Raw genomic sequence first — 20,901 nt, 5'->3', positions numbered from 1 at the left:
TTGTTTTTTAGGGTTCCGTACCCAAACCACACCCTATTACTGAGACTCTGCTATCTGTCTATCACCAGGCTGTATCTCGTGAACCATGTTAGTTAAGACCTAAAATTAAGAAATAACATAAATAATAATAGGTTTAACAGTCGGGTACCATTTTTTAACATTTTTTTTAGTTTTCACGTACTTGGGTTTTTTGCTATAAAATCTCGATTGAGATATTACAAAAAATTGTAAACAAGACGAAAATATTACGTAAAGATCTTATTTTTTATATTCACATATAGTAAGTAGAATAGGCAGGCATAACTTAGGCTTAAAACACTCACGCACCGCCAACTTTTCGCGTCATTGCTTGTGCTGTAAATCAACGCCAAGCGTAAATAATTAAATTAATGCATTTCCTCGAGTGGGAATCGAATCCACAGTCGTAACATTTAATGTCAGACGGTGTGCCTTATATGGCTTAACTAATAAGTTTCTTTCCTTTAATAAATGTACCTATATCTTGTTAGAAAGTACAGTACCTACTTAAGGTAGGTTTCATTGTGAATTATTAATAATAGTAATGAGACTATTATTAAAAGTCATTTTTTATATGATGTCATGATATAATGTAATATGTTTAAAAAAGCGCAATGGTTGTAGCTTCAAACCCTTTAATAATAGAAACTGAAGAATACAGTGATTGTTTTTTAGCCAACTCTGCTTCCGTTTAAACATGTAAGGGGTAAATATAAACAAAATGATAATAAAAATAAACTTTTTAAGCAATTTAGCAAATTATAACGAAGTGACTAAACACTAGGTTCCCAGATTTCCTCTACCTTACCTGCTATGTGCGGGATAATCAAACATAAAATCTAGTACAAATTTGTCATTACAAAGTGTACTTTACTTATAGCACAGAGTTAAGAAACAATCATTGCGAAGTAGAATTGCAACGATCATTTTACTTCAGTGTAGTTTTCTTCGAGCTGTAAGTAACACGCGTTTAGTTTTCCATTTACTGAGTAATATTTTTAAAGGTAAGTTTTATATTATTTACCCTATCTTTAAATTACTGATTACCGAGTAATATTTTTTACAAGTAAATTTTACAATATTTACTCATTTTTTAATTACCGAGTAATATTTTTGTAGGTAGAGGTAGGTTTTAATTGTTTTTTTATTTATTATCAATTACTACGTAGTATTTTAAATGGTAAACGTAATAATAAATAGTTTTTTCGTTTTTAGTTATTTAAATAGAAAATCGTGTAAAGTGACTGCGAGATTCAGTTTTTTGTACTATGCTTGTACATTGTTCATACTTTCAATTGATAGCCAAAGGTTTTTTTTTTTTCATTTAAAATAATAATATTCTTAATGAAAATTATATATCATTTATTCAATAATATTAATATATATATTATCTATTTATTTTTAACCGAAGGGAAGTTAAGAAAGATGCGTTTAGTTTTGGGTTATATGGGTGCATTTAGATGAAGATGAAGTAGAGAAACAAAAATTAACGGCATCGTAAGTTCAATCTACTTTGGGGTTATAAAGTATTAGTAATATGTCTATAATTCGTAAAAGAACCCGATTCCCTTACGCCACGACTGGCCTCAAATGTATGTGTATATATTTTATAAATATAAAACACTCCATATCCACATTAAGAACTTAGTTTTATATTACATATATTTTTCATTTATAAAACAAAAATGTATAATACAGCGTTTGTGGGATTAATTTCCATGGAAAATTATTTCTATTTTCTCGCCATTCAAAACGCTATGTCTGGAAAATTCGGCGATGAATGGGGAAATCTCTTAGCACTAGGTTCCCTCTGCCTAGCCCTTCGTTCTCTGGCATTTTGTGTTAATCAGTGTGAATGTACAATTGTACATTATATGTATTGCAATAGTTTCTCATGTTAAATTTAGTTTAACTAATATAAAACACAATAAAATTAGCATAAGTTATTTTAATAATTTAATTATTCATAGGTATACGAATAATTTTAGATTTGCATAAAATTCTCATAATAACTAAACGTTAATTAGTTAAAATTAAACTAACATACTGAGGTCATTGTATCGCAGTGGGTTAGTGTTTGTTTTTTTGTAATTGTGAATGCAACGATAGTGGGTTCAATTCCTAGTTGTGGGGAATTAATTATTTACATTTATCCGCTCTGGCAACTGGAGTGAAACTAAAAAAATGTATTCCATTCAAAATACATCCCCAGAATATATATATATATATATATATATATATATATATATATATATATATATATATATATTATTTATACATTGTTGTAGGTACACATTCTAAGAAGGAAGTTAAATCACGTCACGTACAAATCTACATACGAATATAATTTGTTTTATAAATTATAATACATTTTATCATCATTGTTTTAGTAACATTATGTCTCCAAAATTATGCGTTGTAAATTATGCGGAGTGTCGTAACACTAGGTTCTCTCTGTCTACAATGGTACATGCGGTATATAGCGTAACTTTTTTTTATAATATAATTTTTTGATGTGTTAATTTTTTCTATATTTTAAGAAGTATTCTCATTATATCCGTTTTCTACATCAGAGTAGAATAAAGTGTCAAGACACTCTTTACTTTTCACCTAAATTCGAGGTCACAAACACACGCAATGTCCGTGTTCAGTAGTGGTTGCGAACTGAAATTCCCACTAGGTTACAATTGCCTCACAACCATTAAATTAATATAACGAATTTAATATTGAAAAAATTGGCAACTTTTAAAGACAAACAATTTTATAATTACATTTTACACGATAATCATATGCCATGAAATTAAATATAATAATACAAATTCTAATCTAATTTACGTTAAAATATAAGTAGGCACTTAAAAAATGCATAATATTTTTTTTAATACTAGGATCACAAACGTGGCTTCGCCTGCTTAGCCAAATTATACAAAATCTTTACCTGTTCTATGGCTTACAATTTATTCTTGTTTAGAATACTACCAACAGACATGCGGATTCGCTCGCTTTTATATTATAGAAAAATTATACAGTGTTTATATTCCATTTCATTCCATTTGTCATATTGATCTTTTATCTATGTTAAAGTTTCATCTAAATCCGTCCAGTATTTTTTGCTTGAAAATGGAACAAATATCCTTACAAATTTTCACACTTATAATATTAGTAGGGTTTTGTAAGTAAAGTCAGTTAGGGTAAGTACTAAGTAAGTATTAAGTAAGCCAGTTAACCGACCGGCACAGTGTTAGTGTTGTTTTTGCAACTTATCCACGATATGAAGTAACGATATGCTTGAATAAGTTTTTAGCTCAGCTCTGAAATGGACACTTGTAAAATAATTCTTTGTTTTACATGACGAATGTCACGGGTTCGAATTTTGTTTACATATGGTACAAAGCACTTTGCCGACTTTGTCTATTCCCCCAAAATAATCCCTTAAAAGTCCAGGAAATAAAATATTTAAAATTAAAAACGAAATCAGCTTCACGCTGTATCCCGCAGCACAGAAGGGTAGGCAAAGGGAACCTAGTGTTAAGAGAGACCGCTCCTCACTTTCTCGAGTGGGGATCGAACTCACAACCAGTCGGTTTTACAGTCACACTCTGGCTCCTGCGCCACGACTGGCTGGCTGGCAATTATAATTATGTTATTAAAATAGAAATATCTTTGTGTGGGATTTGAATTCATAATCTTTTAACATTAACACACACAACTCTTATTAATCGTAATAGAAATAATCCATTTGACCACGCCAGCTAAGCCTCAGGTAAAAGATATTAAATATATCTAGTATCTTACGTCTTATTTATACCCTTAATAGTTTTGAACCCGCGACCTCCGACCTGTCACACAATTCCACATCCAAGCCGTTGCGCCATGTTACTTGCGCTATTGAAAAATGTAATATTTTCCTCGAAGTGACCTCATTATAAATAACTAACATCCTGTTAGCTGTAACGCACCGAGAGTTGTGTAAAATCAACGCTATTAAGTTTTTTGTGGTATGTATTGGACCACGCAATGTTATTAAAATTTATGGAGATTTGGGGAACGTAGTGTCTTGACACTATGTTTTCTCAGCTCAATATGCTTTAAAAGGAGTGGAGTTATATTATAATTTTCAAAATTTATAGAATAATAAAATTAATGAATTTATTGATATTTTTTAAATTACCGGCAAATACTAGTAAATATATCTCACACTTATATACGTACATATAAAAATATTTTTGGAACTGAGCCTACGAATTCGTAACAATCAGTGTTTAGTGATTAATAATCTCTTGCTAGGGAGGGGGAAGGAATTGAATCCCCAACCATTAATACCTACCACAATATTCGATGTCCTTAACGTTCGATGTTGGGTCATTTCAGGCCTTTCTTTGTCTAATAAGACACGGAATACTATTTTAATTATTATTAATAGACAACCAACGCGTGTATACCGACATAATATTCAAAGGTTTTTGTTTTAGTCCCAATTTTGATTTTATGGACTTAGTAGGTAAATCACGTTTTTCTCGTCTCGGTAGGAATTTCGAGAAATCATCTCCTAATGCTCCCCTATACTCCTTAGCCTACCTTCATGACAAATTTCAATCTGTCACTCAGTAACGGAAGAGCCAGAATACATACAAAATATATCTATAAATATAGATAACTTAAGACATAAGAATTAAATTCGGAACACGTACAAGAAGTGTACTGAGGTTATTCATTCATTACAATTTATAACTTGGTGTTGTTTTTACATAATGGGTGGCAAGATATGTTAGATTTAAATAAAATACGAATGAAAGTAATATATTTTAGATATATTTTTATAGGTTTACGTTATATACTGCATATACCGGACTAGTCAAAAGGAACTTAGGCTTAGGAGAACTTAACTGAGAGCCAGAGCTCAAATTTTCGACAATAATCAAGACAAATGTATGTGTTGAGTGGCAGAACTCAACGCCTTATTATGTCTTGTTACTCTTGTCATAGTAAGGAAATGAAAAAACTAAAATCAGCCTCACGCTGTATCCCGCATACAGCAGGGTAGGCAGAGGGAACCTAGTGTTAAAACACTTCGTTCCCCACTTTCTGCCGAGATGAAAAAATTCTGATACGATTCTGGGAAAAAAATGGTAATCGATGGGTTATTAGATTATACTTAATTGTAACATTCTCGAATTAGAAAAGATTTTTTGAATTCGAGCCAATAGTTCCTGATATTGGCGCGATCAACCCAACACACCCTTCAGCTTTATAAATGATATATATATTTATAATATAAATATGGTCAATACAATCGCTTCGTCAATAGGATTCGAACTGACATTCATTGGTGTCGAATTGGTGTCGATATTATCAACAAATAAAAACGGTCAAGGCTATTTCAACACAACTTGTCAAATTGATAAGGCAAGGCGTTACAATAGGTTTAATAATAGAAATTACTGTTACTTTAATGATGTAATTATTGTATTTTATAGCACAGTAAGCAGTGTTTGTTATCATCTAAGGTTGTTGTGGGTTCAGTTCCATCTTTAACACGTACCGTCTTAGTAAGAGAATAATTTCTCAATAGGTTTCTTCAGAAAATAATTTCTTTTTCCTCTTAATCCCATACTTCTACAAATAAATTAAATCAAACCATGTGATATGTTCTGAACTTCACATTCTACCCATATAAAATTTATTAATCTTAATCTAATTAGAGTTAAGACATTCATTGAATTGAAAGAGCGGAGTTGATTTCTACCAAAAAACTATATGTCTTGATATTGGACGGAAAGAGAGATTATTTTAAGCGAGAATCGAACTAGCTACCCTCGCTTACAGTTACACGCTCACCCACTACGATCATGTAATAAACATTATTAATAAAACGTAAATTTAGTAAAATAATCTATATATATAAAATCGAAAGGTCACTCACTCATCACGAAATCTCAGAAACTACATGTCCTAGGAATCTCAAATTTTGCATAGGAGTTATTTATAGGACGTAGGTGCTCGCTAAGACGGGAATTTGCAATATTCGACTTCTAAGGGGTTGTTTTTGGGGTCGAAAGTTTGTATGAAACTTCGTTACTACAAATGCTAGGAGTCTCAAATTTTGCATAGACGTCACTAAGACGTAGTCATGGAGACAGCAATTAATAATAACATAGCTCACGCGGGTGTAACCGCGAACGGGCCGCTTGTTTATAATATAATCTCATATAATAAATGTCAATATTGACAAATAAAATTAGCACGAACGTGTTATTTGAGTTTGCGTTAGAGAAAGCTTCGGGACGCGCGGATGATGACATGTCCAAGGTAACTTTACATATTGGGCGAAGGATTTACTAATTCTTAACACATTCATTGATAATTAGATACCTTTGTTCAAATAGTTGGTATATGCCTTGCTGTTGCTTATCGTACTGTCGAAAGAACGTATATTTCTGTTTATTATGATCTTTTTAAAATTATTTTTTAGCTTCACGCTGTATCACGCACATAGCAGGGTAGGTGAAGGGATTCTGGAGCACTGGTACTAAAACACGCCATTTCCTGCTTTCCATTGAATTCTGGACGTATTGCGTGTTGAGTAGCGGACCTTAACGCTATGCTTTGCCTCATAATCGTAGCGAGGAAATGGTAATATGAAATATTTCACTTTCTCCAGTGAAATTCGAACCGACAACCCATCGCATTTACTGTCGCACGCTTATAGCCCTGCTCCACCAATGGTACTTATTACTATTTAGTATTAATAATATACATACTTCTACCTGTGACTTGGTCCGCGTGGTCTAACGTTAACGTCTACAAGGAAACCATTAATGTAATGAAGCGATCTCTATAAATGGATTTGAACCAGTAGTTGCTATATAAGCAAACACGTTGTTAAGCTTTATAATATTATCGTTGAAACGTTGATATTTCTGTACTAAACAGAGAAAATAGACTGACCTATTTGTCCTTATGTCAAATCCATCTAGTAAGTTAGGTGACAGATAAACTAACAAGGCTTTTTTAAGTTCTAAGCATTTATTTTCTTTTTATTTGCGAAATGGAGAGAATTGAGTTTATTGACTCTACCAAGTTGACTAATTATTCTGTTCAGGAAACTACTGATATTACACAGATGTGTCTATATGCATTTCTTTTAGTAATTAATTATTTTTTATTAAGGAGTCAATAAGGCAAACTAGCCTGATATATTTTTTGAAATAGACCTTTACTCATTTTAACCACAAAATTGCTTTAAAATTACCCCTATAAGAAAAAAATACAGCTAATATAAAATATCATTATTTTTTTTTAAATTCCAAAACAAAATATGAACTGAGAACTATCATCCTAAGCACCACTAAGCTACAAACGACCAAAGTATGTCGCAGTCAATCCTTATGTAACGACTACATGCCCTATACGTGCGCGACACGGTGTTACCTAACTGTATGTAATACTAGGTATATAGATATCCTTGACTTTTCGCAACTAAAATCATAGATTGCGAACTGTGGATAAATAGATAGATAAATGAATGAACAGATAGATAGATAAACAAATGGATAGAAATACTTTAATTGTACGCAAAACCAATACAAAGGAAAAGATAAAAAAATGATTTTCTTTTAATTAATATGCAAAACCTTTGAAAGTGAAGACATCAGGGCATAGCAGTGTGATTATAAACGCGATGAATATGAATTCGATTCACATTCGGGAGAAAGAATTATTTCCATATCTATGCTTATGGTAGCAAGACTCGTACTTGGACTCAACTCAAAGTGAGTTACGAAAACTCAAAGTGTCCACTTAGTACGCAATGTCTCGAAAGTGTGGAAGGACGTGCCTTAAGTCTAGGTTTTAAATAAATATTTCTCAACTTGGGCCACAAATCCACAATTACGCCTAAATGAAAACACGACTCTACTATGTATACAAGAAGTTATCTTCAAAAATTATCTTTCAACATTTAGATAAGCATATTTGGTAACTTCTACAACATTATTGTTGTAATAAGACACCTTTTACACGAGAAGCGTAATAATGACATTGATGATACTATAATGGTTATAGCTGCCGTCGTTGACAGTGTTTCACTGTTAACGCGACGGTTGAGGTTCGATTCCCACTGGAGGGAATGAATTTATTTTCTGGTAATAAGAAAAGGCGTGTTGAGTTCTGCCACTTAACTAGCTATGTTACCAAAAAATATTTAAGTTTAGTAAAATAGTAATAATTATCAAATATTTTAATTTCCTCGGTCTCTAAAACTATTACAAATGTGGAGAATATGGTAATTTCAAGTCTTTAGATTAGAGGAAAACAATGGAAATTTTTTTTTCTGTTATTATAGCGACCTGGCGACTTATTTAGAAACGTGCAATGACGTTATCTTCATTTATTACAAACGTATCATGTTTTATAATGATTGTAATCAAGGTGATTTGTTTCGTTTAGACAGTGGCTGGTTGGTGTTAATGGTATACTGTAATATTTTTAATTTCACGCTTTATTCCGCATATAGCGGGATAGGTAGAGAACTTTATGTTAAAACAATTCGTTTACAATTTTTCATCTAATTTCCAACCATTGCGTGTCGAGTTGCGGAACTTAACGCAAAATTTTGCTTTTACATGCAGACACCATTGAAATTTTGAAAAACCAATTAAAACTACACTTGTTATTAGTACAAAAGAGCAATAAATAGATTCGCAATTTTTCACTTTCCATACTTTACCATGGACCATCGATGCTTTTATAGAACAGAGGAAATTAAAACTTTTGAACGCTCCTCGAGTGGAGTTATAACTCTAGAACCATGGCATATACGGTTAGGCTTGTTACACTTGCGCCACTACAGTTTCGCTTTGACATATAATAATTATATAAAGGAAAACCATATTTAATTGATCGAAAAAATAACTATAAACAACTTTTAATTATAACAGCCTTTGTCCATTGCTGGATATATATAGGCTTCTGCAATAGCACACCACTAAGATCGATGTTAGGCAACCGTTGCCAGCCATTCTCAATTTTTTTTAAATTAGAAAGGTGATGATTATAAAGTTACATACTTTATTTTTACATCATTAAAAGATTAGTAATTTAGTACTCTACTATATACGGGAGATGTATGAAAAATAAAATAAAAGAGTCAAGGTGAAAGATAATGTAAATGCGCTTACATAATATTGCATTGTTCCAAAGAATTGAGTTCATTGTTGTCTTTTTTCTTTTTCTATATAATTATGCAGTAATAGAAAAATATGTCAAGCGTGAGAGGTTTTTATATGTAGATTTCGTATGTACAATTTAGGAACTAATATAATAATCTGTAATGTCTAATTTCATAAACAAAATTTGTTTTTAATTTTTTCACTTTGGTAAGCCAAAACGTCGTTGTGCCAACAGCGTAATGTCTGTAAAATTAAAATGAAATTGAGGAAAAAAGTGAAAAGAAAAGATATTTGTCTTAATAGTGTTAAGATACTCCGCCAAATTTCCGAGACATTGTGTGCTTAGTGTCGGAATTCAACGCCGCGCGTTATTTATCAAAGCTTAGAAACGATAATAAACGAAATAGACGATTGGGGATCAAAAAAATACCCGTCGCATTAACAGAAACAACCGCCTAACAACTGCTTCAAAATATTTAGTTAAGTGACTTTTGAAACAGATTACTTATATTAAGCAACATATATTTCGGTCAGATGCAAGATGGGCTTGCAGGTGACCTTGTCCATGCTTCGGAAGGCATGAAGTCATGTTAACCGCATCGCTGTGGTCATCGTCACTATGTAGACTCTTTTTCCATTCATGACAAGATTTTTCCTGACTATCTATTGTATGAAGAGTGTAGTGTGAAACTGTAAAAAAAGTATAAGTATATATGTTTTAAACTGTAAAAATGTTCTAAGAGTTTTTACATTTATGAAAATATAAGCATATCTATGACATACACTTAAGATATTTTGTACCTACATACGAGCTTAAGAAATAGTTTAAAGCAACTGGTTAATAGAACTAACTGTTGCCTAACATTAATTAATTTAACTAAATCTACGCTAAGGATACTAAAATACAGCACTCGTAATGTACACTTACACTTTCTGTTCCTTCATTTCACTTCTCAAGGACGGCAGCCTTAGATACCTATACCGAGATTACTGTTAAACTTTGTAAGAAACTAGTGACCCATTTTTCCGATATCCATTACAGAGTGGGCCTAGTTTCAAAACACTGTGTTCTCTATTTTTCTACCTAATTTAAAACGTTTTATATTATCAGCGCGATTAAATATAAATAATTAATTCTTTTGGATGGTGTTGAACTCATGACCATTTTGTTTACATTCTGACGCTGTCCCACTGCGCTACGATGACCTAATCTTTTTTTAAATACATGAATACATTTAATTCGTAGAGTTGTGGCCTTCATGAGGAATTTCAATTCACAATTACAAATGTACTGTTACAACCTCCTCAAATGACCTGTAAGAAGAACAAAAAAATATTTTTGTTTATTTGAAATAAATGTGACACGTTTAGTTTTAAGGAAAACATAACAAAATAATTAAATAAATAAGCCACATGGGTTTGAACTCGCGACCCCTGTCTGCTTACGCATCGCTACCTCCAGACGTTCATCAGAATTAAATTACACGTGAAACAATGTATTGTCGTCACAATATTGTTTACAATAACAGACTGGATGACGCAATTAGAATACTTTTAATGATTTTGTAATAACGTGCATGATTCACAACGCAATGGTTGTGGGTTCAATTTCCATTCGGGAGAAAAAGCAATTTTCTTTGGTCTCCTTTTTCATTCGGAAAAACAAAATTCACTTTGGACTATACAATACACATAGCTTACTTGTTATTGTAAAAGACTTCAACGCGTGTAAGGCTTTCAAGATTTAATTTACATAATAGTATGAAAATGCTATACATTTATTTTTCAAATTCAATGTGTTTTTTAGCTTCACGTTCTATCGCATACAAATAGCGCTGTAGGCCTCTGCCTTCAGAAATGTACTCGTCCAGCGAGCTGGAATCAATGCCTGCTTTCTGACTCTTTAACTCCTCCTTAGGAGGACTTCCCCAAATTATATTCAATTCTCGTAATTAAAAGCCGCTCTTTGCGTTGTTACCGGACTTTCTTCTTTTTTTTCTTCTTCTGGCTAAGACAACACAAATACCAACAAAATAATTTAAGGTTTTTTTTAGTTTATCATGTAATATTTTTTCTTCTTTCAGACTCCACGATGGCCTCAGAAGGGTACTCGTCCAGCGAGTTGGAGTCGATGCCTGACCGTATAGCTGAGACGTTCACCGGCTTGCACTTGTTAGTGACTGGTGGTACTGGGTTTATGGGCAAAGTGCTGGTTGAAAAGCTGTTGAGGTATATTATAATATAATTCTCGTCACATTTATATAAATATTAAAAAAAAATAAACACCGACATGCCGTAGAAAAAAAAAAAGTTCGAAAATATATAAATAAATAAAATCGTTAACGCAAGGGCACCAGCGTCCGACTTTAAACAAGACGGGTGTAGGATCAATTCTAACTGAACAGGAATTAAATATTTATTATTTTAATTTCCTCTGGTAAAGAGGTAAATACGCTGTATTGAGTTCCGCTACTCAACATGCAGTACCTTCAGGATTCGGTGAAAAATGGAGAACGGATGTGGACCTGATAGGAACGGAGAATTTTATCACTAGGTTCCTAGGTCTCTATGATTATTTTGCTATATGTGATATACAGTGTGAAGCTTAGAATAATAAAAATTTAAAAAATATTATAAAAACGTTTTATTAATTGATAATGCGAGTGTAAACTCAAAAAAAAAATCTATTTTCAGAAAATGTCCAGATATTGGAAAAATAATGCTGCTTGTTCGACCGAAAAAAGGTAAAACTCCTAAACAGCGTCTCGAAGAAATGCTCAATGATGAGGTAATTAGTGTATTTGTATATCTAATTATTATAGTAGAGGGAGCCGTCGTGGTGTAAGGGCACAGCGTGACTATAAATGCGGGTTCGATTCCCACTAGGGAGAATTCATTATATTCATCTCCTCTCTCTAGTGACAACACAAAGTGCTTAGATTTTCACCAGCATCCGTGCAATGATTTGAAAAATTAGGTAAAGAGTTCGGAATGGAGTGTCTTAACACGTTTCCTTATGCTTATCCTTTGGACTATCTTAATACTAGGTAGTGTTAAGGATTGTATATTAGCGTGAAACATAATGTATTTATTATATGAATCTACGATCATCTACGAATGTATAAAACCACAAATGCCGCAATTCCAAAAGTCCAGAGGTTTCCTAAACGTGCTGGTAAAGTGCCCTCGACTAGTTATTTCACTATTTCACAACTTCACTTACAACAGAGCACTAATGTTTGTATGACTCAGAAATGTTAGTACGAAATTTTCACTTAACACGAGTTTTTTTTATATGGAGTTGTCAAACATTTTACGGAATTATAATTTTACAAAAGTGTAGCTTGTGGGTTCGATTCCTACTCGGGGAAATGAAATTATTTTACCGTCTTCGCTGTAGTCAGAAGTACATTTAAAAAAAATAAGAAATAAAGGTAACATAAAAAATAATCATAATACAAAAATAGTTAACGCATTCTAGGATTCTAACGCAATAGCGACGTTTAAGTATTTAGGTCATTTCGTGATCGTTCGTTAGCTTGTATTTGAAATGCTTTATTAAGATTCCTTGCATATTTTTACTATGGGAACATATTTCTATAGATTGAGGAAGTCTTGGTGGAATAGCATCTGACTGTGAATGTGCCAAAATTAATTTGCTTACTTATTCTGGACTCGGTCAGGAGTCGCGTCATGTCGAGAGCGCGTCATTGGCTTTCGAATCGAAATCGAAATGTTTAAAAAATGGTGCAAAAAACCAGTGACCTTATATTGGGTTTGTTTGTCTTGGTATAGATAGTTATTCAAAATAGAATAGTGTTTTTTTATAATTTTTGTCTTTCCATATAGAAATAGATATATCCTACATATTCGAAAAGTTACGAATGTATGTGGAATCAGTTTAGCTAACGAAATTCGATACCCACAATGGTACTAGCAGTGATGTCACGATAATACTGAAGAAAAAACGTCTGAAGTGGTCGTGCATGTTGAAAGTATTAGTGGCGAAAGAAAGGCAAAAAAAGATTTATGAAGCAAGAATGAGTGATAAGAGAAGCAGGGTTTAGACATAATTGATCTTTGAGAACACTGTGTTGATCATAGTGATATGTTAACGTAAAAAGAGGATCTCCTGGAAGGCATGTATGAGGAAGGTGATGATAGTAGACGAGGTGAATGGGAAAATTCTGGCTACTTAAAAAATCTAATTTATTTTGTAAATTACAGTTATTTGGAAAACTCAGATCTCTAAGAGGTGGTGTAGAACCTTTACTGGAGAAATTGGAGATCGTAAACGGAGATGCGTCTGCACCAGATCTCGCTATCAGTGAAGCAGACAGACAGACGATCATTGATAACGTCAATATTATAATACACGCTGCTGCTACTATCAGGTAGGAATTGTTTCGTTATTAAAAGTAAAAATTGTCATTTTCAAGCAAACTATTCAGCTCTACTGCTATCAATGAAAATAACTACTATCAATGAAAATTACAATGAAGTGTCCAAAAAAACATAATTTAATTTTACTGATAACCTTCTATCTTGATGCAGTCATATTATTCAAGTAGAGAATAGTGATTTACGAAGAGCTCTCAAAATATGGCAGTGACGTGAGAAAAAACTATTTAAAGTTAATATGTTATTTAATTTGATAACTTCCTGTGTTTTATTTAAATTGTTATAAAAATTTTAAGCTTAGCCTTAAGAAACAAGTTTAATATTTGTAAATTACTAATGGTATTTTCGCGTGTTTAAAGATTATATGTTTGTCATTGAGTAACTTATTGCTGTGAGATACTGAGAATTATTATAAAGTTAATAACCGATTGTAAAACAAAGGTTATAGATATCTAGAATATTGTTTTAAAGTCAAAGTCAAAGTCAAGTCAAAATATCTTTATTCCATAAAAATGCTTAACATTCACTTGGACATGTCATAAAATTTTAATAAATTTATTTCAACTACTTCCTGCGTATTTAAGGACATGGCTTATATATTCCTCTGTTGGGGATATAGCAGGGTAAACAGAGAGAACCTACAGTTAAATCACTTTCACCTTTCCCACACTTCACCCAATTTGAAGAGACATTACGTCTTGGCGGAAATTAACACCGCGTAATACTTTCCCTCGTCCATCCTGCTATGTGTGGGTAGGCGAGGGAATTTGGAAAGTTAGAGTTAAGACACTCATTAAGACACTTCGTTCCCTACATTCCGTGCTGTATGGGGGACATAGCGTAAAGCTAAATCTTGTTTATTTATATATAAATTATATTACAGATTCGACGAGGAACTTAAAAAGGCAGTGTTACTTAATGTACGTGGAACAAAACTCGTTTTTGAGTTAGGGAAGAAGTGTAAAAACCTACAGGTGATTTTTATATATATTTTATTATCGGGTTCAAATTTAAATAAAATTATAAATAAATAAATTTAAATAAAAATTCTCAATTATTTATTGTTGGAATTTTACTCGTATATTGAATTTACGTTATACACTGACTTACAATCCAAAATAAAACAGAAATTATTATCTATGAAAAATATTTGGTAATGCTCATTCCGCACACACTTCACCGGGTATTTAAAATGTTATCATTTTTGCTACTTCTATTTTTCTCTCTTAAACTCAAACTCTCTCTCTAAGCGACGTCGTTATTTATGTTGTAAGGCTCAGTTGTCAGAGCGTTTGGACGACATCCAAGAGGTGCAGCTTCAAATACCGTTCAAAATATTATACGTTATCTAAAAACATTTTTATGCTCTATTAATTTATTTTTTATTATATTTTTAATTGTTTACAGTTATTCATCCACATATCGACTGCCTATTGTCATTTGCATGAAAAGCTTCTAGAAGAACGTCCGTATCCACCGCCAGCGGACCCACATAAGATAATCGACGCTATGGAGTGGATGGATGAGGAGACTATAGCTACAATTACCCCTAAGTAAGTTTTTTACCACCAAATTAAATATAGCTAAGAATATAAGTCCAATATAAGCTGGAAGTCTGGTCCAGTGACAGTAGGCAGGTGAAACCTGGAAATCCAGTTTTAAGACATTCTGTTTCTATTAAGACACTTCCGTTTTCCGTTTTCCGTCGAGCTCTGGCGAAACTCAACGTCGCGTTTTGCTCATTGCCAGGGCAAAGAAAGGAAAATGTTAAATATTTCATTCCCTCGACTAGAAATCGGATCCAAAATATACGACACGAATGGCTTCTATATGAAAATATGATTATTTATAACTAATTTTCTCAGATTACTAAGTAAGCTGCCAAATTCCTATGCCTTTACAAAGGCTTTAGGAGAAGCCCTGGCGGTGGAAGCGATGGAACATATACCAGTAATTATCTTACGACCATCTATAGGTAAGTTGGAAAATTTCACAGTATTTAAACGGCGTTTTGTTTTTATTATTAATTAACTTTATTAAATTAAATGAATTAGCATTCAACTAAACGAAATCTTTTTTTTCAACTGTTATATATATTATAGCAGAGTAGGTAGAGGAAACCTAGTGTTAAGTTAAGATACTCCGTTCTTCACTTTCCGCTGAACTCTTTAAGCAATGCGCGTCGATAGGAGAGTGAGAAAATGAAAATATTTTATTCCCCCGAATGGAAATGCAACCCACATCCCAGCCACTGCGTCGCGTCGGCCTAAACCTAATTAATACAATGTTTTGTATTTAATGTTACCATTTAGCATTTAATCCGTTAAATTTACATATTATTTAAATTTTAATGTTAATTAAATACTAATTGTCATTTTTGCGTATGAAGATTTAATGAATAATTGAATTTTTAGTGATACCTATCTGGCAAGAACCATTACCAGGTTGGACTGACAACATAAATGGACCAACTGGATTATTAATTGGTAGGTACTACTAAATTATAACTACGACTTCAAATACTCAGTGACTTGGTGGTGTTCAACGCCGCGACTTTATTTCTATGTTCAAAATCTAGCTATTCCACACTTTCTGCCAAATCCTGGAGGCACCGCGTGTTGCTTAAATATTTCACTTCCTCGAATGGGAATTGAACTCAGATCTACATGTTAGACCTGAATATAAAATTTTTAAAAAGTAATTTTACTTAATATTTAAAAATATATATAATTTTCCAGGTGCTGGTAAAGGAGTTATAAGGACGATGTATTGCAAAAGCAACAGCTACGCCGACTACTTGCCAGTGGATGTTTTTATAAACGGCATTATGATATGCACTTGGAATTATATTAAGAATGGGTAATTTGCTGTATTAACTACTAATTAGGTTATCTATATATATTATATAATTTTTATGTAAAATATAAAAATTTTAACATAGTGGAATTTGAATCCGCGACTGATGGAAACTACCCAAGCGCTTCTACGACTAAGCCATATATTATTATCAAGTTTCATCAAAATTGTTATATATTTGCTGCAAGGTTATATTTGTTGTTAGTATCTCTTTAGAGAGATTTTTAATACTAAAAAATATAGAATAATTTGCTTAGAATGATCAGATGGCAAAAGAGCTTCTATATGTTAAATGTTATTTAAAAACGTAATCACAAAATTCTTTTTAAGTGTGAATATCATTTATTTTTTTCTTTGTAAGAATTTTTTTTTAAAAGTCCCAGGTTCAATTCCCGGTACGTTAAAATTATTTTATTTACCTATGTATTTTGTAAAATTTCAGTGACACACAAAGAACTGTAGTGAATTTCACCTCATCCGCCGAAATCAAAGTGACATGGCTCGAGATGATTGATGCTGGGCGAGAGATCATTATGAAGAGAGTGCCTCTAAACGGTGTTGTTTGGTAAGTTGTTCTGGGTGTGGGTTCGATCCCCACTCGAGCAAATGAATTATTTATTTAAACTTATATTTCCACTTCTTCGCTCTTGGTCTTGGTATTTCGTATCTCTAATTAAGATTAGAAAAATAAATATTCATTTATTTATACATATTTTTATAACAAATATGATTATACATTATATAGTAAAAATATGCATTTCATGTGCATCATAATTAGTGTACGAGTGTAGTAGGATACGGCCGTGAAACCGTGAATTGTTTTTACAAATGAATAAATATACTTATGGCTTATATATTAATGATTTTATTCATATTTCACAAAAAAAATATTTCCAGGTATCCAGGCGGTTCTATGAAACATTCCAGGTTGTACCACAACATCTGCGCGTTGTTCTTCCACTGGATCCCAGCTATACTTATTGACACCCTACTATTTTGTTTAGGTTATAAGCCAGTGTAAGTGTTTATTTAAAAAAATCTACTTCTTGATATATCTTCAAAGTCTACTGTTAAGACAGTCCGTTCCCAATCGTACCGCCCTGAATGATGGTACTTAATTTAGTTCCATTTCCACGCTCTGGTAGACGTAGTGCGAGGTTGAGTTGTCTCGAAAAATGGCTATGCCCACCTCAGAGTAGTGTGACGCAGAATTCAAAAGTTTAATACACAAAACATATAAAAAAGTCATACAATAAAAAAGTCAAAAATTAAAGAGGGTGGCCAAGTGGCCCGGAAATGCCTACATACGCCATTCTTATTACTATTTTTCTGTACCAAAATAAAAAGTGCGAAAAAAGAGACCTAATTAAGAAAATCTATAATTTTATTTAAAAACTCTCTAGTTGACATATTTTATCAATATGGGCAGTTATCCAAGTTTATCCTACAATAGCTAATATTTTATTTTATTTTATTTTATTTTACAGCCTAATGCGTGTACACCGCCGTATAAGCAAAGGCTTCGACGTATTCGAATATTACACGAACAACCAATGGGATTTCAAATCTGACATCGCTCAGACTGTTAGAAAAAGTTTAAATCCCAAAGAAAGGAGAGACTACAAAGTTGACGCGATTGGTAAACTTTCATTATAAAAGACCTTCGAGATCGCCTAATCTTAATAACCTATACTTAAACTAGCGACCCTATTGCGGCTTCGCCCGCTTTTACTACTGGATTATTCATATAATGTATGTTTGCAAAGCACTTAAGATAATGTGAAAATTAATTAAACCCTAATGCAACCCGCATTTTCGTAGTTTCAATAAGGATTTTTCAATTGTTTTACACAGCAAGGATTTTTTAGTAGGTACCGTAATTTTAAATCTGTGCTACTAATCTTTTCAAGTACTTATTAAAATATATTTAAATTACTATTTTTAGATAGTTAAATGACATTAAATAATACATTCAACTCGAATTATCCAATACGTGCAAACGCATCTAAATCTTCGTTGCTATAAAGGCAGGCGGGTTTTTTTTTTTCGAGCTTGTGGTTAATGCTGAAGAGGGTATTCTGTCCCTGATGAAAAGCAAGCACTACGTGGCTGCCTGTGACGAAAATTAAATAGAATGCATCGGCCGGGAATTGAACCCGGGCTGCCCGCGTGGCAGGCGAGCATTCTACCACTGAACCACCAATGCGTGTAAGACAGGCGGGCGCGGCGGACTCGCTTTTTTGATATTGTAACAACTTCTAAAGTACTTATTAAAATAAAAAACAGAAGAGACTGTTTTGATCTACATTAAATGGCCAACGTAACTAATATACTTATTTATATGCTGAAAGGGATAAGTGAAACTTGACTCGATACAGCTGATGTGTGAACGGCGTGATGTGTCAATAATTAAATGCGTTTTTCTCTAAAACTATTCGCAATTTCGAAATAGTTTAAAAACAAATTTTATCTTCGTTTAACGTAGAAATTTAATAAAGTATTTTAAAGGATAAAGATTAATACCATTATGGAGAAATATCCCTCACAATAAAAAATATATTGAAATTACTATTTTTAGACAGAAATATGATCACTACACGTTATTCTTAAAAGATACGAATATGCCATCGCGGACTTTTTTGTAGATCTTATTAAGAGGAACAATACTCCAGTACATTTTTTTCATGTAGTATTTACCATTAAAGCAGCGCATGCGCCAAAGTGTCTCAGCGGGTAGGACTTTATACACATTTATCGTATTTATGTAAATTTACATAAGAATGTACAAATAATAAACTATATATGAACCTTCCCTGAGAAATACTCGACCTAATGGTGAAAACCGCATTCAAATCCGTTGGGTGGTTTAGAAGAAGAAGAGTTAGAAAGTTCAGACAGACACAAAAAGCGACTTTGTTTTATAAGATATAGGATATACCTATGCGTCAAAAAAATATATTGAAAGTTTTAAACATTTTAAAGTGTTATTAAACACGTAGAAATAAAAATATTAATTTAGAAAATGTATAAAAATTTCAAGGATTTGACCCACGAATTTTTGGACCTTTTTTACCAAGATGCGCGGATTCATATCTCGTAGTCAGTACCTAGTTCAAATTTCTAAAGGTTTTCTAAAATTGTATTTCCAAAGCCCCTTAAAATTTGTCCTTTTAATTTTTTAACCTACACAAAGAATTTTAATGTGGTTTTCACTAATTTAAATTCAAAAAGTGATTCATTCTCTATTTTTATTTAAAAAATATTAAATTATATTTTAAATAGGTTTGGACATATTGAAATACTTCGAGGACTGCATCAAAGCTGCTCGTATATATATTCTGAAGGAGACCGATGACACTTTGCCGGCAGCTAGAAGGCATATGCTAATGTAAGCAAATAGTTTAAATTTTTAAATTTCACAATCTTTGGAAAAAGGAAAACAATTTAAAATAGTACAAAAAACATATTATGCTAATAACCGACCGGGATCGAATTCGGGCGAATATTTCACATTAGGTATCTTAACCTGCTATACGGGAAAGAGCGTGAAGCTAATTAAAAACTCATAGATTAATAGCTATAAGATATAATTTTAAGAAATCAGCTTCACGCTGTATCCCGCACACATAATAATGATCTATAAAAATATCTTATTGTAATTTTTATTTCAACTTTTCATTTCTTTTTTCAGCATGTGGTTTGTAGACTTAGCGACCAGATTTATATTTTGGGCTCTCATCTTCTACTGGCTCAGTGGATGGATCTCGACGTTCTACACTTTTTTAGTTGGTTCGAGTGAAATAACTCATAAACCCATGGTGGAATAAAAAAACATAAAAAACTTTTATTTTAGACTTTGCGTAACGATTGGTAACATTTTTTATTTTTTTTCTCCTGTACCAAAATAGTTCCAGTAATTCTTCAGGGGACTCTAAACTTTATATGCCAATAAAAGATTATATATAAGTGTATGTACGAATGTTAAGTGTATTAAGACTACAAATAGCTATAATATATAGAAAACACTTTCTTAGTTTAATGAGTAATTAAAAAAGTAATTACTTATATCATGATTATTTTATGCTATTAATGCAAAGGCCTCTAACTTTAAAAGAGCCTTTAATTTTAAACTTTATTTTAAATATAAACAGTATTATGTGTTTTAATTTTTAAATAAAAACATATATTAAATCAAAATGGAGAAATGGCTCTACTTATATTTTATTCTCATATTTCTTTGAAAATATAAAGAATATTAATTGTATATAACTAAACTAGCTATTACATTCAAATGGGAAACGTTTATTTTATAGTGTGGAATGACATTTAAAATATGTAAGAGATTGTTATAGTGTATTCTGTAATAAGCTTTGTATGTTATTGTAAATTTTTGTAATGGCTGTAGCTTTAACGTTTTATATTTTATATTAAGTTTTTAATAAAAGATTGTTCTGAA

At 32.2% G+C, this 20,901-nt stretch overlaps 1 protein-coding gene across 1 annotated transcript; it reads left to right on the top strand.

Moving 5' to 3' along the window:
* The first annotated feature begins 883 nt into the window (after window positions 1-883).
* On the top strand, window positions 884-20,901 carry LOC146528038 (fatty acyl-CoA reductase 1). The gene is made up of 14 exons (XM_085204017.1): window positions 884-1,022; window positions 11,273-11,417; window positions 11,883-11,976; window positions 13,416-13,582; window positions 14,473-14,563; window positions 14,997-15,142; window positions 15,455-15,564; window positions 16,004-16,075; window positions 16,328-16,448; window positions 16,888-17,010; window positions 17,343-17,462; window positions 17,933-18,084; window positions 19,728-19,833; window positions 20,137-20,901. The coding sequence occupies exons 2-14, from the start codon at window positions 11,281-11,283 to the stop codon at window positions 20,270-20,272; spliced, it is 1,575 nt and encodes a 524-aa protein (XP_085060143.1). The 5' UTR covers window positions 884-1,022; window positions 11,273-11,280; the 3' UTR covers window positions 20,273-20,901.

This window comes from Heliconius melpomene, chromosome 20 (assembly GCF_056956725.1).
Source record: "Heliconius melpomene rosina isolate 202511_hmr_F chromosome 20, ASM5695672v1, whole genome shotgun sequence".
NCBI lineage: Eukaryota > Metazoa > Arthropoda > Insecta > Lepidoptera > Nymphalidae > Heliconius > Heliconius melpomene.
This window is presented reverse-complemented; position numbering and strand designations above follow the sequence as displayed.

Coding starts and splice junctions, on each gene's coding strand:
- LOC146528038 (XM_085204017.1), top strand. CDS start 11,281: ATGGCCTCAGAAGGGTACTCGTCCAGCGAGTTGGAGTCGATGCCTGAC. Junction 13,583..14,472: donor CACGCTGCTGCTACTATCAG/GTAGGAATTGTT, acceptor ATTATATTACAG/ATTCGACGAGGAACTTAAAA. Junction 18,085..19,727: donor CTACAAAGTTGACGCGATTG/GTAAACTTTCAT, acceptor TATTTTAAATAG/GTTTGGACATATTGAAATAC.